Source organism: Daucus carota, chromosome 3 (genome assembly GCF_001625215.2).
Source record: "Daucus carota subsp. sativus chromosome 3, DH1 v3.0, whole genome shotgun sequence".
NCBI lineage: Eukaryota > Viridiplantae > Streptophyta > Magnoliopsida > Apiales > Apiaceae > Daucus > Daucus carota.
This window is the reverse complement of record NC_030383.2, coordinates 50,466,472-50,488,079: the sequence shown is the minus strand read 5'-3', so window position 1 is coordinate 50,488,079 and position 21,608 is coordinate 50,466,472. Positions and strand designations below refer to the sequence as shown.

At 38.3% G+C, this 21,608-nt stretch overlaps 2 protein-coding genes across 2 annotated transcripts; both read left to right on the top strand.

Moving 5' to 3' along the window:
- The first annotated feature begins 6,697 nt into the window (after positions 1 to 6,697).
- On the top strand, positions 6,698 to 13,213 carry LOC108215124 (probable inactive receptor kinase At5g10020). Its single transcript, XM_017387475.2, has 3 exons — positions 6,698 to 8,053; positions 9,520 to 11,190; positions 12,440 to 13,213. Exons 1-3 carry the CDS (start codon positions 7,111 to 7,113, stop codon positions 13,015 to 13,017), a joined length of 3,192 nt encoding a protein of 1,063 aa, XP_017242964.1. The 5' UTR covers positions 6,698 to 7,110; the 3' UTR covers positions 13,018 to 13,213.
- A 4,336-nt stretch (positions 13,214 to 17,549) lies between these two features.
- LOC108213373 (protein HUA2-LIKE 3) lies at positions 17,550 to 20,959 on the top strand. Its single transcript, XM_017385160.2, has 4 exons — positions 17,550 to 17,776; positions 17,855 to 17,966; positions 18,877 to 18,953; positions 19,495 to 20,959. Exons 2-4 carry the CDS (start codon positions 17,868 to 17,870, stop codon positions 20,708 to 20,710), a joined length of 1,392 nt encoding a protein of 463 aa, XP_017240649.1. The 5' UTR covers positions 17,550 to 17,776; positions 17,855 to 17,867; the 3' UTR covers positions 20,711 to 20,959.
- The last annotated feature ends 649 nt before the right edge of the window (positions 20,960 to 21,608 follow it).

Below are 21,608 nucleotides of genomic sequence, written 5' to 3'. Positions count from 1 at the left end.
GTAGTTACTGTAACAAAGGCCAAATAACCAAAGGCAAATGAATAACAGAGCATAATAGATAAATCAGAGTCATAATAGATATAACAAATGAATTCCATCATGCATGTTAAAAGAGATAAATCATATTAATGACTATAAACTATCTTACAAAGGACATAGCATAAATCACAAGTCAGAAAACACACTTTGCTCTAGATACTTGGCTGACGACTTATTCCAACCATCCATACGTTCTACCGTCAAAGTACCTAACAGTATGCATTCCTGCCCAAATACCTGCAAGGTACAGCAGCTAGAACTTGTCAACATAGGGACGGGATAAAAATTGTTAACAAGGGGTTGGCAAGTTGGTGAATATAAGAATGTGCAATAAGAAGCTAAGCTTGCTATACTCAAGGGTATCTCTATATATCACTAAGAAAGAAGAAAAGATAGGTAGAATACCTTGTAGTTATGCTTATGGACCTTAAGGGTCATTGATTCTGCAACCGATTCTTGAAATTATGACTTCAGCTAGTTGACAGAAAACAAACCGAGTTTTTTTTTGTAAATTATGAGAATAACATGCACTACAGTTTAGCATACGAGAATAACAACAAAAATACGAGAATCGTGGAAAGAAAGGACATGAATTAATAAACATAATTGCATCCACATGGAGCCTACAAACTTTCATTAATGATTAGATGCAGGCTAGGTGCCTGCTGCATCAATGGAAAGTAGTAAACATCATCTAAGGAACATGTATACAAGTACAGGTACATTCCGAGCGACAAAGTTATAAGGAAATAAGTTGAAAATACAAGCAACTAGAAAAAAAGAGAGAACTGGGAACATAATATCTGTAATATGAAAAAAATGAGACTATAGGGTCATCTACATTGCTCTTACAAATTGTTAAGTAGTAATAAATATGTTGTTATCTATATTATGCTTAGTTCTAATTTGGTGCTCAAAGATTTGAAACTACTCAAATTGAAGAGCTAGGTGAAGATACCACAAAACTACAAGCAAATATTAATAATTTATACCACGAATGTGTTCTCGTGAAATTCCTTGTGTACTTGCCTCAAATATGATTTTCGTCACTGGAATAGATGTAAATTGTATGTACACTACTGTAATTAGTGTGATTAATTAATCAATCATAATTTATTAGATATTGATATGTATAACTTGTAAGCAGAGATACGTACCCATAACTGATTCAGATTTGGGAGCCAACAATTCAATCGATGGTGAAGAACGTCAAATGCACCAAAATCAGTTAATTAGTAGTGAAGTTTGGAGATAACAGAACCCATAAATGACCAGAGGATGCAGAGATGCCCAAGCTTATCGAAGATGCCCAATCTCACCGTAAAGCCTAATCTAGATGTCGCGCGGCGGCACAGAGAAGTCACACGTCAGAGATAAGAAGTCGCACGACAAGATGGGATGTCGCGCGGTATAGTAATTACACAGTAGAGCTGATATTAGCGGTTGAGAGGATTGGGATTCGTAGACTTTTGAATCAGAGGTCTTGGTGGTGAGGGGATTCTGTGTACAGGAGAACAGGAGAATGGACTGATTTGGCCTGCAATATTATATCATTATTTATATGTATAGATAATATTACTAAAATATTTAGTACATCTAAATAAATTTAATTTATGTAATGACATTTTTTTTTAATTTTAATATTAATAATTACTTTTAACTTTTATTTTATGTAAAAAATTAGTATATTCAACATATAATAGCCTAAGCTAACATATTTGCACGGATGTTGCAACCTCACATAATCTAAATAAGACAACATCACGTTTGTGGCTAAGCTAACATAAAAAATACAATGTTGCGGTAGGGTAAAAGTGGTACATCTAAGGTAACATAATCCAAAAACATTCACGAGGACCGCGTTGCGATAGGCCTTTTATGGTGTAGCGGCAGTGGCGGTCCAAGACGGTCAAAGCGCGGCGGAGGGTGTAGTGTTTAAGCGGGAAAGTAAAAATACAGGAAAAAGAGGAGCTTCCCTCTCTAAAAAAGGAAGGGGCACGGAGCTAACTAACTACTTTCTGCTTTTTGATGTTGCCGATTTCTGTGGCCGCGAGGGCTAGAGTTATCCCTTAACATTGCTTAGAGATTTCTGAATCTCCCTTCACTTCTCCTGTGCCGTGTGGTGTGGGGAACTTCATCTTTAGATGTGGCGTTGACGTGATCGCTTTAATTGCATCGAGGATTGGTCTTCTCAGTATCATGTTGTAGGAGGAGGCAGTGCTTATCACATAGAAGTTAACCATCCTAGTCACTTGGTTTGGAGCAATGCCAAAGATAATCGGCAAACGAGCTACCCCGGTAATAGGCACGACATTATGCCCGAAACCATAAACCGAGGTCTTGTCCGGGAAAGGCTCCAGACCCGCATTTGTTGAGTTTTAGCCAATCCCAGGTGTGCTTGAATCATATGTCAACTGACGATCCATCGTCGACCAAAATCCGCTTGACTTCGTTGTCCGCGATCAGAAGGGACACCACCAGGGCTTCATTGTGATTAGGGTTTAGACCTTCGTAGTCGGCGTCCGTGGAAGATATATAGTTATGTGATTCCGCTTGGGAAATTATGTGTACCAGCGTGTCCTCAGCTTGTGGGGGAGACGCGGCCCCTCCGAAGACGATGTTTACAACATTGCGACCACCTCCCTGATTTTGAGGTGGAAGTGGAGGCGGGGTCCATGTGAGATATTGATTGAGGTTTCCCATTTTGAGCTAGTTCTCTAGGAAATGTTTGAGTTCTAGGCAACTATCCGTACAATGGCCATGCGTCTCGTGGTAGTCATAGTGGCGCTCCTTATTATAGCCGTTTAGGTTCGTCCACATTGGTTGGGGTGCCTGAAAGAAGGGTTTATTCTTAATCTCCTGGAGTAGGGCCGATCTGGTCATACTAAAGTTCGTCCAGGATGATTCTGGATGTTTTTCTGGTCTGGCCACATTTGTTGGGCCGAGTCTATCCTTGACGGAAACCATGGCAGCTTATTTACAGCCGGGCCATGTGTGGTTTGCACTTGTAGTTGTTTACCGAGTTTTTGGTATGAGATGTATCATTCTCGCGGGTAGCACCGTTGAATATTTGCAGGAGGAGCTCTTGCTCTTTTTAGAACGGCGGGTGACTCCGCCTCCGTGATAGCCTGTGATGCCAAATCATATACTTTTGCCAAAGTTGTTGGCTGAATTTCCATTAACTTAACAACATACTTTTCACACTCATAGGGATCCAATCCCTGCTTCAGGTGTACCAGTGTTTCCGTCTCGTTCACACATATGATTTTGTTGGCCACTTCCTTGAATTCAGCCTCCCTATGGCCCATGGTTTGCAAATAGGAACTCATGCAGCTGGTTTTCCCTAAAATTGTTAAAAAAAGGCCTTTTTGAAGTCCAACCAGTTATCAATTGTTCTAGCCGGAATGTGGCTAAACCAATAGTGGGCACCTCCCCGTAAAGTCGTGGAAGAACCTGCACTTGCTTAAGTCGCGGTACTTTGTTAATAGTGCAGAGCTAGCTGGTTAAAGTACCTCAAGCGTTCCTCTGGATCTCCCAACCCGTCAAAGGAGTTGAGGTTGTTGTGCTTTATGTGCCGTTGCTTAGGCTCATCCCCTAGCCTTTTGGTGGATGGGGATTCTTTGATCTCCCCACTAGTGCCCCCCTTCTATTCACCTTTTTAGTTCCATCAAAGTATTGAGCATATCTGCGTTAGCCGGGTAAACACTTCTGGTATCATTCCGGACCTCATGCTCTTCCCGGTACTCGTTTTCTAACTATTCCCCGTGCTTTCTCGTATTCAGTTTATTTTGTCTCAATTTCTTTTCTCAGAATTCGCACTCTTCTGTTTTCTTTTCATGTTTCCGGGTGATGTTGCGGTCCGCCATGGATTTCGTGGTTGGTGTTCTGTGATGGTCCCAACCGGGACATTACAGACTTCGTCCTTCTCGACTGGCTATATGCCTCACTTCGTTCTTCCTCGTCAACGGGCTCGTGGTTGTCACGAGTTGCGTCCGAGGGGGAGGTTGATGCCATCCGCAGGGATATATCTCTTTGCGGTTGAGTGAGTCGTGATAGGTCTTTGTTCAGCCCGTTCAAGTCATTGATCGGCGGATCGTTAATAGCATTGTCGCTGGAATCGATACAATGTGCCCCGAAGTTGTTTCTTGGTGGGTGGGAATTTTGTCATCTGTGTTCAGGTTCGTTGCCATACTGTTGTTTTTTTGTGGGTAGGACCTAGTTTGCATATACAGGGCTTTACTCCGACTGTTAGTTAATGACACGTGTCTGCGACGACTTTGCTTAAGGAAAACAACCCCTTCCTGGCGCACCAAATGATAACTCCTCTTCTCGTTGTAGTATCCTTTCCACTGTTCTGGGAGGTCAAGGTCGTCTTCCTAGCCTGCAAAACAATGTCGTACGGAGGTGTGTCCCGTAAAGAGCCTCCGGCGTGATAATTAGTGATCAAAATTATTAACATGAATGGGTATCAGAGAGCATAAAACTCTTAGTATGTGGGAATGTTGTTGATAGTGTTGCTTTTTTGAGTTAGAATTCACGTACCTGTAATGTGTGCTGGGAGGCCTTTATATAGGGTTTCGCCCGCTACTGTTTGTTATAGTGGCGGTCGCGAACCTTACCTGCCTCCCAGTGTGGGGTTTTATTTTTTAATGATATCAGTACTTGATAGTGTGTCAAAGAATGTCTTGGTTTTGTTCCTTTTGAACTTCGACGTGTTCCTTTGGGACTTGTGTTTGTCTTTCTTCCTGTTTACTCTGTAATGATTATTTTTGGGTCATGCTGTTATGCTGTCTTGGCACTGTAGTGAATGCGGACACTGTTGTGGAGTATCCTATCATGTTGAAATAATGAAATATACGATATGATAAATTCATGGTCTTAATGAATTGAAAGAGGAAAGTAGAAAACGAGAAAAAAGGATAATCAATGGAGTAAAATACATACTTACGGGGGTGTATTCGATTGGGATTTTAATGGATTGTTTTTAGTCTATGGATTTTAATGGATTGTATGGGATTTTGATTTTGTGCGGATTCTTGATAAAATGTCGCAGAGTTGATAGGATTTAAGTACAATGCTTCAAAATCCCATTGATTTTGATGGGATTTCAAAAAACTTAAAATACACTGAAGAATGCCACAAAATCCATCATTTTATGAAATGAAAAAAAATCCATCAGCATTTGAATACCATCAGATTTTAATGCATTTTAAACAATCCCAATTGAATACCATCGGATTTTAAAGCATAATTTAAAATCCCAATTGAATACCACCAGATTTTGTAGCATAATTTAAAATCCCAATTGAATACCTCTAGATTTTAATGGATTTCAAACAATCCCAATCGAATACCCTCGGATTTCATGAATGCAAAAAAATGCTTTAAAATCCCAATCCAATACACCCCTCTTAGTCCCTCCGTCCCATTTTATGTGACCTCATTTTATTTTTAGGACGTCTAAAAAAAATGAACTTATAATACTTATTATTTTTGAACAGTACTGTTCACTATTACACCCACTACCTCTATATTTTATACTCTTTTTTTATTAAATAAACACTATTACACCCGCTACTTTCCTCCAGTATCTCAAATCTATTATTAAATATTGATAAGTCCCACCACTTTACTCATTTTTCAACTATATTTACCACTTTTTTCTTAATCACGGTGAAAGTCAAACAAGCTCACATGAAATGAGACGGAGGGAGTAAGATAGATTACGTGGAATGAAATTGATAGGAGGTGGTGCTGACGGCGTGAGGAAATTTCCGTCACAAAGCCATGTGAGAAAGTGAGTGGCTTGTCAGTTTCTGAGAGAGAGACACAAAAACACTTCTTCCTATTTTAATATATATAAACTCCACTGTTCCTATGTAGTTAGGGCATCTCCAGCAGTGTCTTAGTGTCTTCCTTATAAATATTATAAAATATTGAATCCCAGTGATTTAGGACAAGATTTTGTATTTCAACTCCAACAATGATCCTTATAATTCATTCCTTATTATTATTATAATAATAAATTTGGAAAGAGATTGATAAAAGATGGAAGAAAGAGAGAGAAAATAAGTTACAATAAGATAGAGAAATGATTTTTTTATTAAATAAATCAAATAAGGCATGGCTATTAATAAGGCATGGAAGGAGGATCCTAATGATTTAAGGCACCTCTAAGACACTACTGGAGCACTAATTTATGTCACATTCCTTATAATTGGACTTAGGACATGAAATAGGGAAGCTGCTTGAGTTGCTCTTATGTATGTGTACATGTATGTATGTTGTATGCATGTACTTTACAGACTGTAGTTAACTCACCCTCAGGACCTCACCAACCACCACTCTCTCCCCACCCCCAAAACCGCCATTTTTTAACCGTATTCATCTCTCTCCCACACACATCTCTCTCTCCCACACATCTCTCCCCATATGTAAAAGAAAAATAAAACCCTAAGAGCAAGTCCAAGAGATGCCCTATCTCATGTCCTAAGTTATTATTTAGGGCATTTGATGAAAAAAGTTGCTCCAACAATGTCCTAGTGATGCCTTATATCACTAGGACAACATTCTCAAGCCCTATTTTTGAGGCACCTCTCTCCTTGCCCTATAATATATTTTATTATAAAATCACATCAACACTCAATTTCTCTCTCTATTTTTATATTATGCTTTAATGATGGAAGAGAGTCTTTAATAATAAAATATTAAACATCTTGTAAGAATAAGGCACATTGTTGGAGTTCAAGTTGGCAAAGTATGTCCTAAAATACTAGGACATGATATTTTATGTTATATTTAGGGCATCAACTAAGACACTCTTGGACTTGCTCTAATGTTACAGTACTACACAACTTTTAACCTGTCCAAGCACAACTCATTTCCTTTATTAAAAAAACAAAATCTCATTAATTTTTAACTATCCTAGTTTAACTCAGCTCGCTGCTGTAATAATATCCCTTCTCTCTCTAGTAGAATCACACAGATTGCTGCTCTCTCTTCAGTCTCGCTGAAAACTAGGGTCTGAATTCTCTATGATATCAACAGTATACACACACATTGTGCCCAAAAATGAAGATGAGTTCTAGTCACTTTCTCTCTCCTCTAATAACTCTCTCTCTGCTCATTTTCACATCACAATCACTCGCCGCCGATGAGAACGAGCTCCGATCACTCCTGGAGTTCAAGAAAGGCGTAAGGCTGGATCCTCTGGGCAAAATGACCAACTCATGGAAGTCCAATTCAGATCCAAACGCCACGGTCTGTGTTTCGTTCTTTGGGATATATTGTGAAGCTGATGATAATTCTGTCACCGCCGTGGTACTGGACCGCCTGGGCTTAGTCGGAGAGTTGAAGTTTTCGACATTGAGTGGCTTGAAAAGTTTGAGGAATTTGAGTTTGTCAGGTAATTCACTTTCTGGAAGACTTGTACCTGCATTAGGTTTGATGACTAGTTTGCAGCATTTGGATCTGTCTCATAATTCTTTTTACGGCCCGATTCCCGCCAGGATTCATGAGCTGTGGGATTTGCGGTATTTGAATTTGTCCACAAATGACTTTGTTGGGGGTTTTCCCAGTGGAATTGACAAGTTGCAGCAGTTGAAAGTGCTTGATTTGCACTCCAATGGCCTTTGGGGTGATGTCAGTGTGTTGTTTTCCGAGTTTAGGAATGTAGAGCATGTCGATTTGAGTTTTAATCAGTTTTTCGGGTCTGTTTTGGTGGATGTGGTAAATATCTCGGGCTTGGCTAATACTGTGCAGTATGTGAATTTGAGTCATAATAATTTGAGTGGTGGGTTTTTTAGTGCTGATGCTGTTGTTTTGTTTCGGAATTTGAGAGTTTTGGATTTGGGTGATAATCAGTTGACTGGACAATTACCTTCGTTTGGGTCATTGCCTAATCTTCATGTTCTGAGGCTTGGGAATAATCAGTTGTACGGGTCAATTCCAGATGAGTTGTTGGAAAACACAATTCCTGTGGAGGAATTGGATCTCAGTCACAATGGATTTTCAGGTGAGAGTGCAGCTTTTCTATATTTTTGTATGAGACATATGAGATATATGTTGTTTCATCTAATTAAGTTTATGTTTGGATTTCTCAAATATATAATGCAGTCTTTCTTCTTCTAGTAATGCCACTTTGATACTGTAGGTGCATTTCCTTGTTTGTCATACTTGACCAATGTTTAAGAAAAAATAGTATTTATAAGATACATTTGCTAAAATTTTACTCTCTGGACAAGCTCTGCAGTAAAAAATTCATTTTACATGATCCCAATATATATATATGAGGTTATGATCCACGTGTAAGATGTTTCGAGGTTAGCGATTTTTAACCATTTGACAGCATTGTTTGAATTCTAGCAGAAACTCAACGATTTTGTTGTCTTGTATGTAGCTGAATAACAAAATTTTTGGAATAAATAAGGTCAGAAAGTTATAAAAGAGTGTGCTTGTGATATAAGAGGCTTGAACAAGTAGCTCTTTAACACCATGTAAGAAGACAGGAAGGTTAGCCTAAATGGGAAATATTATGACATACTTGGAGACCTTAGGTCAATTGTAAGTGAGCCGGAATACTTTACTCACATCAATAAGATCTATTTACTTACAATAATAACATATTAATATCTATATGTTCTTTGGCGGCAAACGCATATGGGCGCACATTAGGTAACAAACTTTATATCATGTAAAGGGTTTCAATAAATTGAACCTGCGCATTATCAGATTAGGGCTATCATTTATGGTGATGATATAACAACTGTGTATATCATGCAATTGCAACATTTAGTCAAGTTTCACTATAAAAAACAATTTTGGTGATTTAAGAAGCGAATATATGAAGTTAATTAACTTACAAGCTGTAGATACCGTCATAACTGTAAAAATATGTATCTGAAGACTTCTAAGTTCTAACAAAATTATGTATCTGAAGACTTCCAAGTTCTAACAAATTTATATATCCAAAGACTTCCATTTTGCAATATACAATGTACTTAGGCGGTTAGTTGCAAATATTTTACTATTAATGCTTGTTATTTTTAGCAAAAGGAAATCCTTCCTCCTGCCTATCGCTTCTATTATTGAATTATCAGCTTACTTTACCAGTTCGTCTAGTATTTTTTAACCCTTCTGTTTTTAATCTAATTTTTTAGAAATAGAAACTTGTTGTGTTGCGGAGGCTAGGAGTGAAAATTTGCCTGTATTTCCATGTAGGCATACATCTTGTACACCATTACGTTGTTTTGGTGCTTATTAGCTTGTCGCTTTCAACATATCGTAATACAAAAGAAAGTCTGTCACAATTTTTTGATCTTTGGCTGTGAAAATGATTAGCGCATCATCTGTTTGTGCATATTAATGGTAATTAATACTTGTCTATCTGTCTCATTGTTTCTCATCTGTGGAGTTTTAGATATAGTTCCCACTTCTCGCAATTGCTTTTGTAAGCAAATATTTATAATTTCATGTCTGCAGGTTCAATTCCCAAAATCAACTCTACTTCTCTGAGGACATTAAATCTGTCGTTGAATGTGCTTTCTGGTTTTTTGCCACCTTCAGTTGGGAGTTGTCAATTTGTTGATTTAAGCAGAAATAGTCTATCTGATGATATATCTGTTGTGCAAAACTGGGAAGAGACTCTAGAAGTTCTTGACTTGAGTTCAAACAAGTTGGGTGGAAGCATTCCTAACTTAACATCTCAATTGCAAAGGTTGTTTATTCTAAATCTAAGAAATAATTCCCTTGTTGGTAGCCTACCTTCTGCGCTGGGAACTTATCCTAGGCTATCTGCAATTGACCTGAGTGGTAACGAGCTTGATGGGTCTATTCCGCGGAGTTTCTTTACTTCAATGACTTTGGTCAACTTGAATCTGTCGGGAAATCATCTTACAGGACCAATTCCTCTACAAGGATCTCATACAAGTGAATTATTGGTTTTACCTTCTTATCCGCTGATTGAGTCACTTGATCTCTCAAATAACACATTGTCTGGACCCTTGCAAGCAGAAATAGGGAACTTGGGAAGGCTCAAATTGCTGAATCTTGCAAAGAATAAATTATCCGGACATCTACCCAACGAATTAAAAAAACTTGTTGGTCTAGAGTATCTTGATCTATCCAACAATAAGTTTAATGGTCAAATCCCGGATAAGCTTCCTTTGACTTTGAAGGGCTTTAACGTGTCCTACAATGATTTGTCAGGAAATGTTCCTGTAAACCTAACAAATTTCCCAGATAGTTCATTTCATCCTGGAAATTCCCTGCTAATTGTCCCCAAGGGTGGTCATTCCTTTGGAGGGGATCCTGCACCGACAGAGAGTAGAGGAAAGAATCACAGATCAAAGTCTAATATCAGAATAGCTATTATTGTTGCTTCAGTTGTAGCTGCTGTAATGATAGCCTTCATTCTATTGGCTTATTATCGAGTACAACTTCAAGACTTCCGTGTAAGAAGTGGGTTTAGTGCTCAACCTGCTAGCAGAGATGGCAAAGTTGGAAGATTTAGCCGCCCTTCACTTTTCAAATTTCATTCAAATGCTGAGCCGCCTCCAACATCTTTAAGCTTTTCAAATGATCACTTGCTAACATCAAACTCAAGGTCATTATCAGGGCAGAAAGAGTTTGTTACCGAGATTGTTGAGCATGTTGTTCCCGCAGGAAGTGCTGTTACTTCAGGGTCCACTAATCTTAACTTGCTTGATAGTTATCCTGCAACATCAGCAAGAAAGTCCTCTTCGGGTTCATCCATAGCTTCATCACCCAGATTTGTTGAGGCAACTGAACAACCTATAACACTAGATGTATATTCACCGGACCGTTTGGCTGGAGAACTTTTTTTCCTTGATAGTTCATTGGCATTTACAGCTGAGGAATTATCTCGAGCACCTGCAGAAGTTCTTGGTAGAAGTAGTCATGGCACATTGTACAAGGCTACCTTAGGTAGTGGGCCTATATTAACTGTGAAGTGGCTGCGAGTGGGATTGGTCAGACACAAAAAGGAATTTGCAAAGGAAGTTAAAAAGATTGGTGCAATAAGGCATCCTAATGTTGTTCCATTACGAGCTTATTATTGGGGTCCAAGAGAACAAGAACGACTTGTTTTGGCAGACTATGTTGACGGAGATAGTGTGGCTCTACATCTGTATGGTAAGAGCTAACAAGTCATTACCTGATTCTTTTCCTCTGCCTTCTTTTATATTAATGTCTGTGACAAATGAGTAATCAAAACTTGTTTTTCCCCAATCTATATAAATGCACAGTTTCCTTCCAGTTTGAGTCTTGCAGTCACATTTAGACATGCGAGCAGAGATATGTTATTGAATTTTAAGTCTTAATCTTGTGCAGGATTATATTATATTTGTTGCAAAGAGTGCCCCCCCTCCCCCTTCCCCAAAAAAAACAACAAAAAAATTCCTTTAGTGTCGAGCCTTTTCTCTTTCGAGTGTCAACGAATGATTTTTTATCTTGTCTTTAAATCGCCTGACTCCCAAGTTTCAGACATAAAATTTCTTTCTATGCACATGTGTGTGGATGTAATATTAAGAAGTGCTTCCATAATTTAAATATTTTTCTTTGATAGCACTTTGGAAGTGATGCCATGAATCTATATCTTACAATTTAAATAGGCGGACATTGAAGACATCTAACTTTACTTGATTCTTTCAATTCAAATAGGCAGCCGTTGAATATATCTAAGCTTACTTGATTATGAGAGGAAATGGTGATTGCATCATGTTCTTAATTTAATACGATTCCAAATTTGAAGCTTCTCTTTTGACCTAATCAAGTTCCTGCTCAGTTTTATGATCGTTGAGTTTGTATATCTCCATTCCAGAATTAATTTTATCTTTATTATGGGATCAAGCTCAGAAACGTGTATCATCTTTTACCTCACATTTGACAGCATAGAAGTATTTAAGGGATTTTGGAAAAAGATGAAAATTTTATTCAGTCATTTTATGTGTCAAAATTTTAGTTAGGCCATGTAGATACTGAATAGTCTTGGTTTAGATATCCAATAGATCTTCTGTGTTGATTCTAATACATGATACAAAGTCTTTGTTAGGTACTTTGATCAGCAATATATAGTGTTTGTAGGCTTTACTGAATTGTGTTTTCCTAGTAGGTGTATGACACCTTGATACTAACAATTGATGGGTCCTAATATAAAAGAGGTTCAGCCTCCTAATTTGCAGCACACTAGAAGAACAAAGTCCGGCGGTTTTATATAATGTCATCACATTGGTGGAAGAGAGGATAAATATAATGTTATGTCTTCTTTTTACGAAGTCATGCATATTAACATGCAATTATGCACTTTCTCGTTTGATAAATTGTTATCTAATCACCAAGGATTTTTACATAGTTTCCTTAACAGTCTATATCTCATTTGCAGAGTCAACACCTCGGAGGCACTCGTTGTTATCATTGAATCAAAGGTTTAAAGTTGCTGTTGATGTTGCTCGAAGTCTTGTATATCTACATGAAAAAGGGATGCCTCATGGAAACTTAAAGCCAACAAATGTAGTACTCTCAGGCTCAAATTATGATGCCCGTCTTACAGATTATGGCCTCCACCGACTTATGACACCAGCTGGCATTGCGGAGCAAATATTGACACTTGGAGCTCTTGGATACCGTGCACCCGAACTAGCAACCTCAAGTAAACCAGTCCCCACATTTAAGGCTGACGTATATGCATATGGAGTAATGTTGATGGAATTGTTGACTAGAAGAAGTGCTGGTGACATAATCTCAGGTCAATCTGGTGCAGTCGATCTTACAGATTGGGTCCGATTGTGTGATCAAGAAGGGCGAGGTATGGACTGTATAGATAGAGATATTGCAGGCGGTGAAGAACACTCGCAAGCCATGGATGAATTGCTCTCAATATCAATACGGTGCATACTTCCTGTAAATGAAAGGCCTAACATGAGACAAGTGTATGAAGATATCTGTTCCATATCTGTTTAAAGTTTGTAGTTCCTTCCCCCACCCTTCCTTCATGACTTCATTGCTGATTGCCATTATTTCATATTTCTCCTTTTTCATTCACATTTTCCCCTTCAATTTTTGTGTAAAGGGACGAATGTCCATTAATTGATTGATACTGTAGTATCCCCGATTTGATCTTTTAGTGAAAAGAGCTTGCCATTCTTTTGTTCTCAAATTTTTTTTCCGGGTTTTGTCTTCTATTCCTTTAATAATGTATATAAGTATCCTTTTGTTGTTCCTCCCTACAGTGTCATGATATTCCTGGATACTGTGGTTGGACTTAGATTCTTCATATAACCTTGCCAATGGCTGTGTGTTTGTAAGACAATTATGATTAGGTTAATCTTGGATTAGTTTAAATCACTAATTAAATAGATTATCCATTCTTGCTGACCTTCACAAAGTGGTTACATTAGGTAAGTTGGGGGGACACCATAGTTAGCTCCACATGATTTCGAGGTACAAGAGACAACCTTGCCAATGGCTGTGTGTTTGTAAGACAATTATGATTAGGTTAATCTTGGATTAGTTTAAATCACTAATTAAATAGATTATCCATTCTTGCTGACCTTCACAAAGTGGTTACATTAGGTAAGTTGGGGGGACACCATAGTTAGCTCCACATGATTTCGAGGTACAAGAGACAGTGCAAATCTATAATGCTATACAAATTTTACAGATATTGGGAGTCGAAAATAGAAGTGTGAATGATTTTCATGGGTTTGATTCAGATTTGAAGGTTGTTATGGGATCGCATCTATGGTAGATTGTTCGGAACACTCAGGTGAAAACCAATCAGATGGAAACAAGTGTGTATATTCAAATCATCTTCAAATCGCTCAGTTGCCTCTCCAAGAAGGAAAGATTCAACAGCGATATTCTTCAGCGTCTGTCCAATTTCGATTGTGTTTGTAGATGCCGTATGGCTTTTAATTAATGAATTGATTCCTTGTAATCAAAAAAAAAGAAGTGTGAAGTCATGGGGCCGTTTGGTCAAACTTAAAAAAAGTGATTCCATGCATAAAGTAAAGAAGTGGAGTAGAAATGAGAAGTAAATAAGTGAATAAAGTGTTTGGAAAAGAAGCAAGCTTTAAGAGAGAAGTTAGTATTCTCAGCTTCTTAAAAGTGCTTCTACTTCTTTACACAAACGGGTCAAGAAAAACACAGAAGCAGAAATTGATTCCGCTTCCCAAACAGCCTCATTATTAATGCTAAACAGAACATTTAAGTAGAAGATTCTCTCCTCGGGGATTTGATTTTTCCCATAGAGAACTTCATTCTGGTCTGAGAACATGGGCATTTCAAAATTTTAGTTATTGCCTTCCAGATGTCCTAGATTCCTAGTACTACTTGGCTATTATCTCATCTCAACTGTTAGGCTATTCCGTCACGTAACAAGCCCAAACTTCGCGAAAGAATAAAGTTGAACTTTATATGACTTTTTGTGGTATCATTGCGGGTAAAAATGAAAATCAATCATAAAAACGCGAGATATGATAAAAGTTATAAATGGTCGTTTGGTTCAGACTTCTCTGATAACAGGTATGAGTTTTGTGTTTGGTGTTTGATTGAGAATTTTATTTACATCAAACTCATTCCTCAAAACCCACAAAGTACGAGAATTACATACTCAAGGGGAGGTGAGTATGAAACCTAGGTTTCAGGAATCAAATCTTTTTCTTTTATTTGCATTATTATTTATATCATTTCGTGTAAATTATTAACACAAAATGAAATTAATGACTTCAAAATACATATATATATATATATATATATATATATATATATATATATATATATTAATTTAATAATATTTTGAATAAATTACAATTTATAACTTAGAAATATTATAATCCAACCATATTCATTCCACCACTCAATCTGTTGTGCCATAAAATTTCCCTGGGCATATTTTATAGTTCATTATATTGTTTAGGCTTTATTTGGGATCATTAGAGTTATTTAGTAAACGATATTGGGTTTCACCATGATTGGGTTAACCATTGAATGCATACAAGGAGGCTTAGGGGCTCGCATTGAAAGCATAATGGAGGCTGCCAACAGAATGGGGTTGCACCCGAAGGCGCTTTAGGGGTTACCTCTGCTAGTGGTTACCGCTAACTGCATCCTGGCTTGAAGCCACATGGCTGCAGTTAGGGGATGCCGCTGGAAGGGCTTCCGCCGCCTTGGCAGAACAGTAGGCAGACTCCAAGCAGGATTCTTCTTCCTTGTTTCTGGAAGGACGAATTGGAGGTGGATTGGGAGTTTATCAGCTGTTATTTATCCACCAATTAAAGGATAATCATGCTTATTTGGAGATAATTACAACATATATATAAATCTAGTGCAAATAATCGGATAAACATGCAAGATGAAGGCTTCAAGTGACATACTTGGAGTGGGATTCCGCCGGATAACTATAAAGGAAGGCTCATTTATCCTAAATTAGAGGGGATAAGAGCTCATATTTTCGTGGTATATATCTCAAGAACAACATGGGCTTGATCCATATAAATAGGGTATGTAGGCACCTTGTAAAGGAACGATTGGATTCTAACTCACAAGTTTTAAACTCTAAAAGGAGGCACGTGTAACCTTCACGACATACTTTTCGGGCAACTGCGGGACGGAATTCCATAATTCCGGCCTCTTTGCTTGGACCTTTGCGAGCTTAGCCCCTAAAACACACTAGTTTCTCTATATTTTGTATTAACGGTAGCCCCTACAAACTAGCCGTGATTTTCGTATTTATAACAATTATCCCTATTATTGTGTGATACGGTTCTAGAGGTGTTGTATCAATTCCTCTCACAACACTTTTTGGCGTTAGAATGAGGGAATTACTGATATTAGAGAGGAGAGATGTCAGAAATTCCTGAAAATTTAGAAAATCCCAAGACGCCGAAGGGCGGTACGCAAGACAATAGCGACACTCCGAGCGGGGCATTAACATGCGAGGAGATGAAGGTAAAAATGAAGAGAATGAGTCGGAGGATTGCCTCCCTGAAAAGAAAATTAGCAAGGTCGAAGAAGGCTAGCAAGGTGACTCCCACCAAGCTAAATTTTGATTGAGAAGGCGGCAGGAAAGAAGGTGGCGACGGGAGTTATTTGGTAAATGATATTGGGCTTCACCATGGCTGGGTGAACCATTAAAGGTGTACAAGAAGGTATACGGACTCGCATTGCATGGAAGCATAATAATGGATGCCATCAGAATGGGGTTGCATCTGAAGGCGCTTTAGGGGTTACCTCTGGTAAGGGTTATCGGTAAGTGCATCCTGGTTTGCAGCTACAGGGCTGCAGTTAGGGAATGCCGCTGGCAGGGCTTCCGCCGCCTGGGAGAACGGCAGGGAGACTCCAAGAAGGACTCTTCTTCCTTGTTTCTAGGAGGACGAATTGGAAGTATATTGGGAGTATATCAGCTATCATTTATCTACAAATTAGGGGATAAATACGTGCATTATGGAGATATTTACGATCGGGGGAAGATAATTCATTAGTAATTCGGATAATCATGCAAGATGAAGGCTTCAAGTGACATACTTGGAGTGGGATACTGCTAGATAACCACAAGAGGAAGTTGTTTTATCCTAAACTAGAGGGGATAAGAGCTTATCTCTTCAGAGTCCTAAATCGAGAACTACATGGGCTTGATCCCTATAAATAGGGTATGTAGGCACCTTGCAAAGGGATTCAGATTCATTTACTCACGAGTTCTACACTCTAAAGAGAGACACGTGTAACCTTTGTGACGTACATTTCCGGGCAATTGAACGAAGGAATTCCATAATTCCGGCCTCGTTGTTTGGTTCTTTGCAAGCTCAGCCCTTAAACACATTTGTTTTTCTTTAGTTTATGTTAACGGTAGCCCCTAAAAGCTAGCCGTATTTTACGTAATTGTAACGAATATCCCTATAATTGTGCTATACGGTTCTGGGGGTGTTGTATCAATTCCTCTCACAACAATGGAAAACTAATATTTTGGATTAGATTCAACTAAAATTTAAGATAAAAAATTAAATTATACCAACATCATATAAAAATTATAGATTTTTACAACAGTTCTGACTTACAAACAAATCATTAAATTATACCAACATAATTTATAATATATTTAAAAAGTTTATAAATAATTAAAAGCTCTCATGCCTTACAGGGGCTATAAGCTAGTTATATTAATAATAATACACTAAAAATGATATTAAGCTTACAAATAATAAAATAGAATTAATATGGCCACCCGTGCTTCGCAAGTGTTATAGGCTAGTATAACTATAAAATTATATCCATAAAGCAACCAAACTAAAGAAGGCCGCCCAAGTTACTTATTTTTAAACTTTAGAATGCCCTTTTGGCCCAAGTAAATTATTGATTTTACAAGCCCAAAATCCCCATTTGTCCCAAGTAAATTAGTGATATTACAAACCCAAATCTCAAGTAATACCTTTGGCCCACCTCTTAGGCCCAAAAACCCCGTTTCCCCCTCAGAACACAATACATTATACATGCATACACACACACTCTCTCTGATTTCACACCAATTTTCTCACACACATACTCACAATTTACAAAAACCCAAAGAATTCTCTTAATAAAATTAGGGTTTTGGAGCTTATAAACACCCAATTGTTCTGATTAAATTAGGGTTTTCACAAATTCACCTCATTTTCAGGCGCCCATTGCCTGATTATGCACTGATCACATAGCCACAATCGGCGAATTTTTCGGCTGTTTTCCGGTAAAGATCGCACCTTTAAGTTGTTTTGTGTCTTGAATTGTACTTAACTGAGCTTAATTTGATTGAATTGTGTGCTAGTGTTGGCTTCTTGATGGGTCGAAGAAAAGGTTCGAAAAACCGTAAGCGTCTATGGAGAGTCGGTGATCCAGTGCTTGCCAAACTTACGGGCTATCCGTCTTGGCCTGCGAAGGTATATGTGTAAATTGTGTTTTTTTTTTGTGTGTGTTTTTATGTATAAAGATGCTGACTTTATTGTAAATGTGTGTAAATTGTGTGTTTCTATGTGTGAAGATGTGTATTTTGTTGTTAAGATGTTTACTTTATGGTAAATGTGAGAGCTTTAGTGTCAAGATGGAGAATTTAGTTGCATTGTGTTGTTTAGGGTATGTTTTGATCAGGGTTTGGTTTTAAGTTTTAATTTACTGTTTATGGACTTGGCGGGGAGGTTTAGGGTGTGTTGTTTTATTTGGTTTTTGGCGGTGTGTGAATTTTTTATGGTGTTTGGTTTTAGGGGGCTGGAACTAGGGTTGTTTATGGATCTGGCGGGGAGGTTTAGGATGTGTTTTTTTATTCGGTTTTTAGTGGTATTTGAATTGTTTATGTTGTTTAGTTTTAGGGGGTTGAATTAGGGTTGTTTATGGATTTGGCGGGGAGGTTGATGTGTTTTTTTGTTTTTTTTTTTTGGAGGTACGTGAATTGTCATAAATGCCGTATATGTTTTTACTATTATGTGGCTGGTGGTTCTTCTAAGAGAACTGGGTAGTGGGTTGTGACATTGAAAGGGCGATTTGGCAAATGGGTAAGCAATTCTGGACTCTAATAAATTAAGCGTTTTCGAAGAGGTAATAGAAGATTCGAACTTTAAAAGCGGAAAAAGAAATGGTAGGCGGAAGATTTCCATACAGAAGGCTAGGCATTAAATGTCAGTAAAATGTTGCTGTTAATTGGGCGAATGCATTTGTCTCGTGTGCAAGGTCATATGATGCTCTTTACATCATAACATACGTAGAGGAAGTGACATGCCTCATGCACATGAGATAATTATTGTATGACTAACGAAATTCAAAGCTCATAACTAGTTGCTTGGTTGCTTTTGGTAGGTTGAGGCGCCGGAGAAGTATGGTTTACCAGCTGACTGTGAAAAGGTGTTCGTGTTTTTCTTCGGCACCCAGCAAATGTAAGTCAGCGTGGCCACCCCTAGAGTACTATCTTTTATGTCATCGTTGAAATAGCTCCGTAAGCCTTGATTTTTGTCTATAAAGGGAAATTTCCTGTGTCTCACGAGATTTTCATTTGTGTACAAATTCATCTACCCATATCATAGAATACATATGTTGAAATGATCTTTTTTTAGGCCCACTTGTAATTATCGTGCCAACCATCATAAAGTGGTGATTAAGGTAGCTGAGGTACAGGTCAGGAAAAAATTAACCGAGGTTCTTAATCTTAAACACCTACACTACAGGCAACTTAAGGATCCTATGTTGAGACTTGAGAAATAGTAATGATCAATATATTGGGGATGGGTAACATTTTCCTATGTTTGTTAACCAGGAAACTTAAGGAAGAGAGTTTATAGACGGTCCTAGAATAAGTGCCTTTCTGATCTTCTCTGGATATGCAACTATTGCAAATGAAAGTGCTTTGCTTGATGGCCATCATACAACTAGCTTGTTTTTCCCCCTTCTAACCTTTTTTTGGTCTATTTCTCCATGTAGTGCATTCATTAATCCAGTTGATGTTGAAGCGTATTCGGAAGAAAAGAAGGATTATCTTATAGTGAATCGTCATACTAGAGGTTCTAATTTTCATCGTGCAGTACTTGAGATCATTGCCTATTCTAAGAAGTCAAGAAATGAAGACAAAGGTACGAATTGTCCGTTAATGGGTGAAGTAAATATGACAAATGGTAGCAATTCTATAGATTCTTTGGCTGATTCTTCTGTGAAGGATGAAGGTTCTAAAGCAATTAGTATTGATTCTAAAAAAGTTAGATATGATGATGACTTTCTTGTTAGTGGGGCTTCAGCTGTAGATAAACAAGACACTTTCCGTATTAAGGAAGTGACGCCATCTGAGGATCCTCTTTGTAATGTCAATGCAAAAGAGATGTTCCTGCCGACAGGGGAAGATAATAGAGTTGAAGAAGAACAGAAACTATTCACGGAGAAACGGTTTATGTCTAATCGACGGCCAAGAAATTCATCTCAGGTGAATTCCTACAAACTTCGGAACTCTATACAGCCGTCTAGCAAGATTATAGAAGGTGGAGGGATCGGAGGCCGGTATGGGATGCGTAGTCCCTCGTGTAGGAGGAGGCAAACTATGAAATCACCAGATGTATCTGAACTTAAAGATGTTGGTTCACCTGATTCTGTTTTTTGCAGCACTTATGAAAAAAATGATTCAGTAATTGGCACGGTTGGCTCTAGTTCTCTTAGTTTCAATGAGGGGAGCACTATGGTGTCTGGTTATGGACTGCCGCAGACAGAATCTGTTGTTAAATGTACCGAGGGAGATACTGAGCTTAGTAATAAGCTTGACTTGCCGTCCAGTGCTGTTATTGTGAAGAAAAAAAGAAAGCCTATCAAAAAACAAGCTAACAGTGGTACTAATGAACTTACTGGACTTGAGAAAGAGCCAGCATCAGAGATTGAAGAGCATAAAGCCTGTCAGACTCCACCTAGTAGTAATAAGGGTTGGGATGTGGATTACATCAATGATGATGGAGATGAGCATTTTCCATTGCTCAAAAGAGCTAGGGCCCGAATGGGTCTATTATCATCTGAAGTGGAGGAATCAGATTCCCCAGTCCATCGGGAGAAATCTTCTGAAGTTTCTGTCATGGTCCAAGGTCAAGGCCCAATAACTAAAGTCTATGCTCGTAGAAGGCCCAAGGGCACAGAAGGAAATTCACCAGCAGAGTATCTATGAAGAAAGAGGAAGAAGGAAGAAGCAGCTGAGTATTGACAAGTCTGTGATTAGGGTTTGGGAGAGGCTGGCATCTCGAAAGTCCAGTAGTTAATTGGGGAAAGTAGTAATACATATCTGGGTAGTAATAGAGTGATAGTGGTGTCAAGTGACTCGTATTTCTGTTTGTAATCGTTTCTTTTGAATTCCATCAGTATTTCTTTGGATTATTGTGTGCAAAACTATCAGATCTATTACAGTTTCCTTGGTCCATCCTGAGAAATCTTCTGAAGTTTTGTATTGTCGGATATTGCCGCTAAAGGCCCCCTTGGACTCTGAGGAAGATAGTCCTTTTGAAAGATTTCGATCTCGCGGTATGGAGGAGTTGGATAATTCATTGTTAACCAACAAATTTCCTATAAACAATCCACCACATCAGGGGGTCAGTCCAATTATAGGCCGTCCAGTAGATGTTGAAGCTGCTTTACCTCCATCAAAATGCATCTTGCGTGCATTAGAAGCAATGTCAGCCAATGTTGCTGAAGATGTTAAGGTACTTCTAAAGGACCATCCTCTATGAGGACATTCGTTAATGCGTCTTGTTCCTCAGCTTTGAGTGATAGCTACAACATGTCTCTTGGTAACAAATCAGAGCATGATACTATATTGCATAACATAGACTACTGTGGCAGAATTTCTTCTCAGGATGACATGTTGGGGTGCTCTGCTAATTCAATCTCATTAGAAGCTGACAAACATCCTGCATCTCATGCTGAAGTTGCAGCTTGTAATATTTCTCTGAGTAGTAATCACATCCCAAAACGTACATCCTGTGGTACAGCACTTGCTGTGCATTCTGCTGACTTCTCTGACTGCAAGGATCCTGGTGTATCATCTTTTAGCAAAAACCTTCCTGAACCTA

Coding starts and splice junctions, on each gene's coding strand:
- LOC108215124 (XM_017387475.2), top strand. CDS start 7,111: ATGAAGATGAGTTCTAGTCACTTTCTCTCTCCTCTAATAACTCTCTCT. Junction 8,054..9,519: donor CAGTCACAATGGATTTTCAG/GTGAGAGTGCAG, acceptor TCATGTCTGCAG/GTTCAATTCCCAAAATCAAC. Junction 11,191..12,439: donor TGTGGCTCTACATCTGTATG/GTAAGAGCTAAC, acceptor TCTCATTTGCAG/AGTCAACACCTCGGAGGCAC.
- LOC108213373 (XM_017385160.2), top strand. CDS start 17,868: ATGGGTCGAAGAAAAGGTTCGAAAAACCGTAAGCGTCTATGGAGAGTC. Junction 17,967..18,876: donor ATCCGTCTTGGCCTGCGAAG/GTATATGTGTAA, acceptor TGCTTTTGGTAG/GTTGAGGCGCCGGAGAAGTA. Junction 18,954..19,494: donor TTCTTCGGCACCCAGCAAAT/GTAAGTCAGCGT, acceptor TTCTCCATGTAG/TGCATTCATTAATCCAGTTG.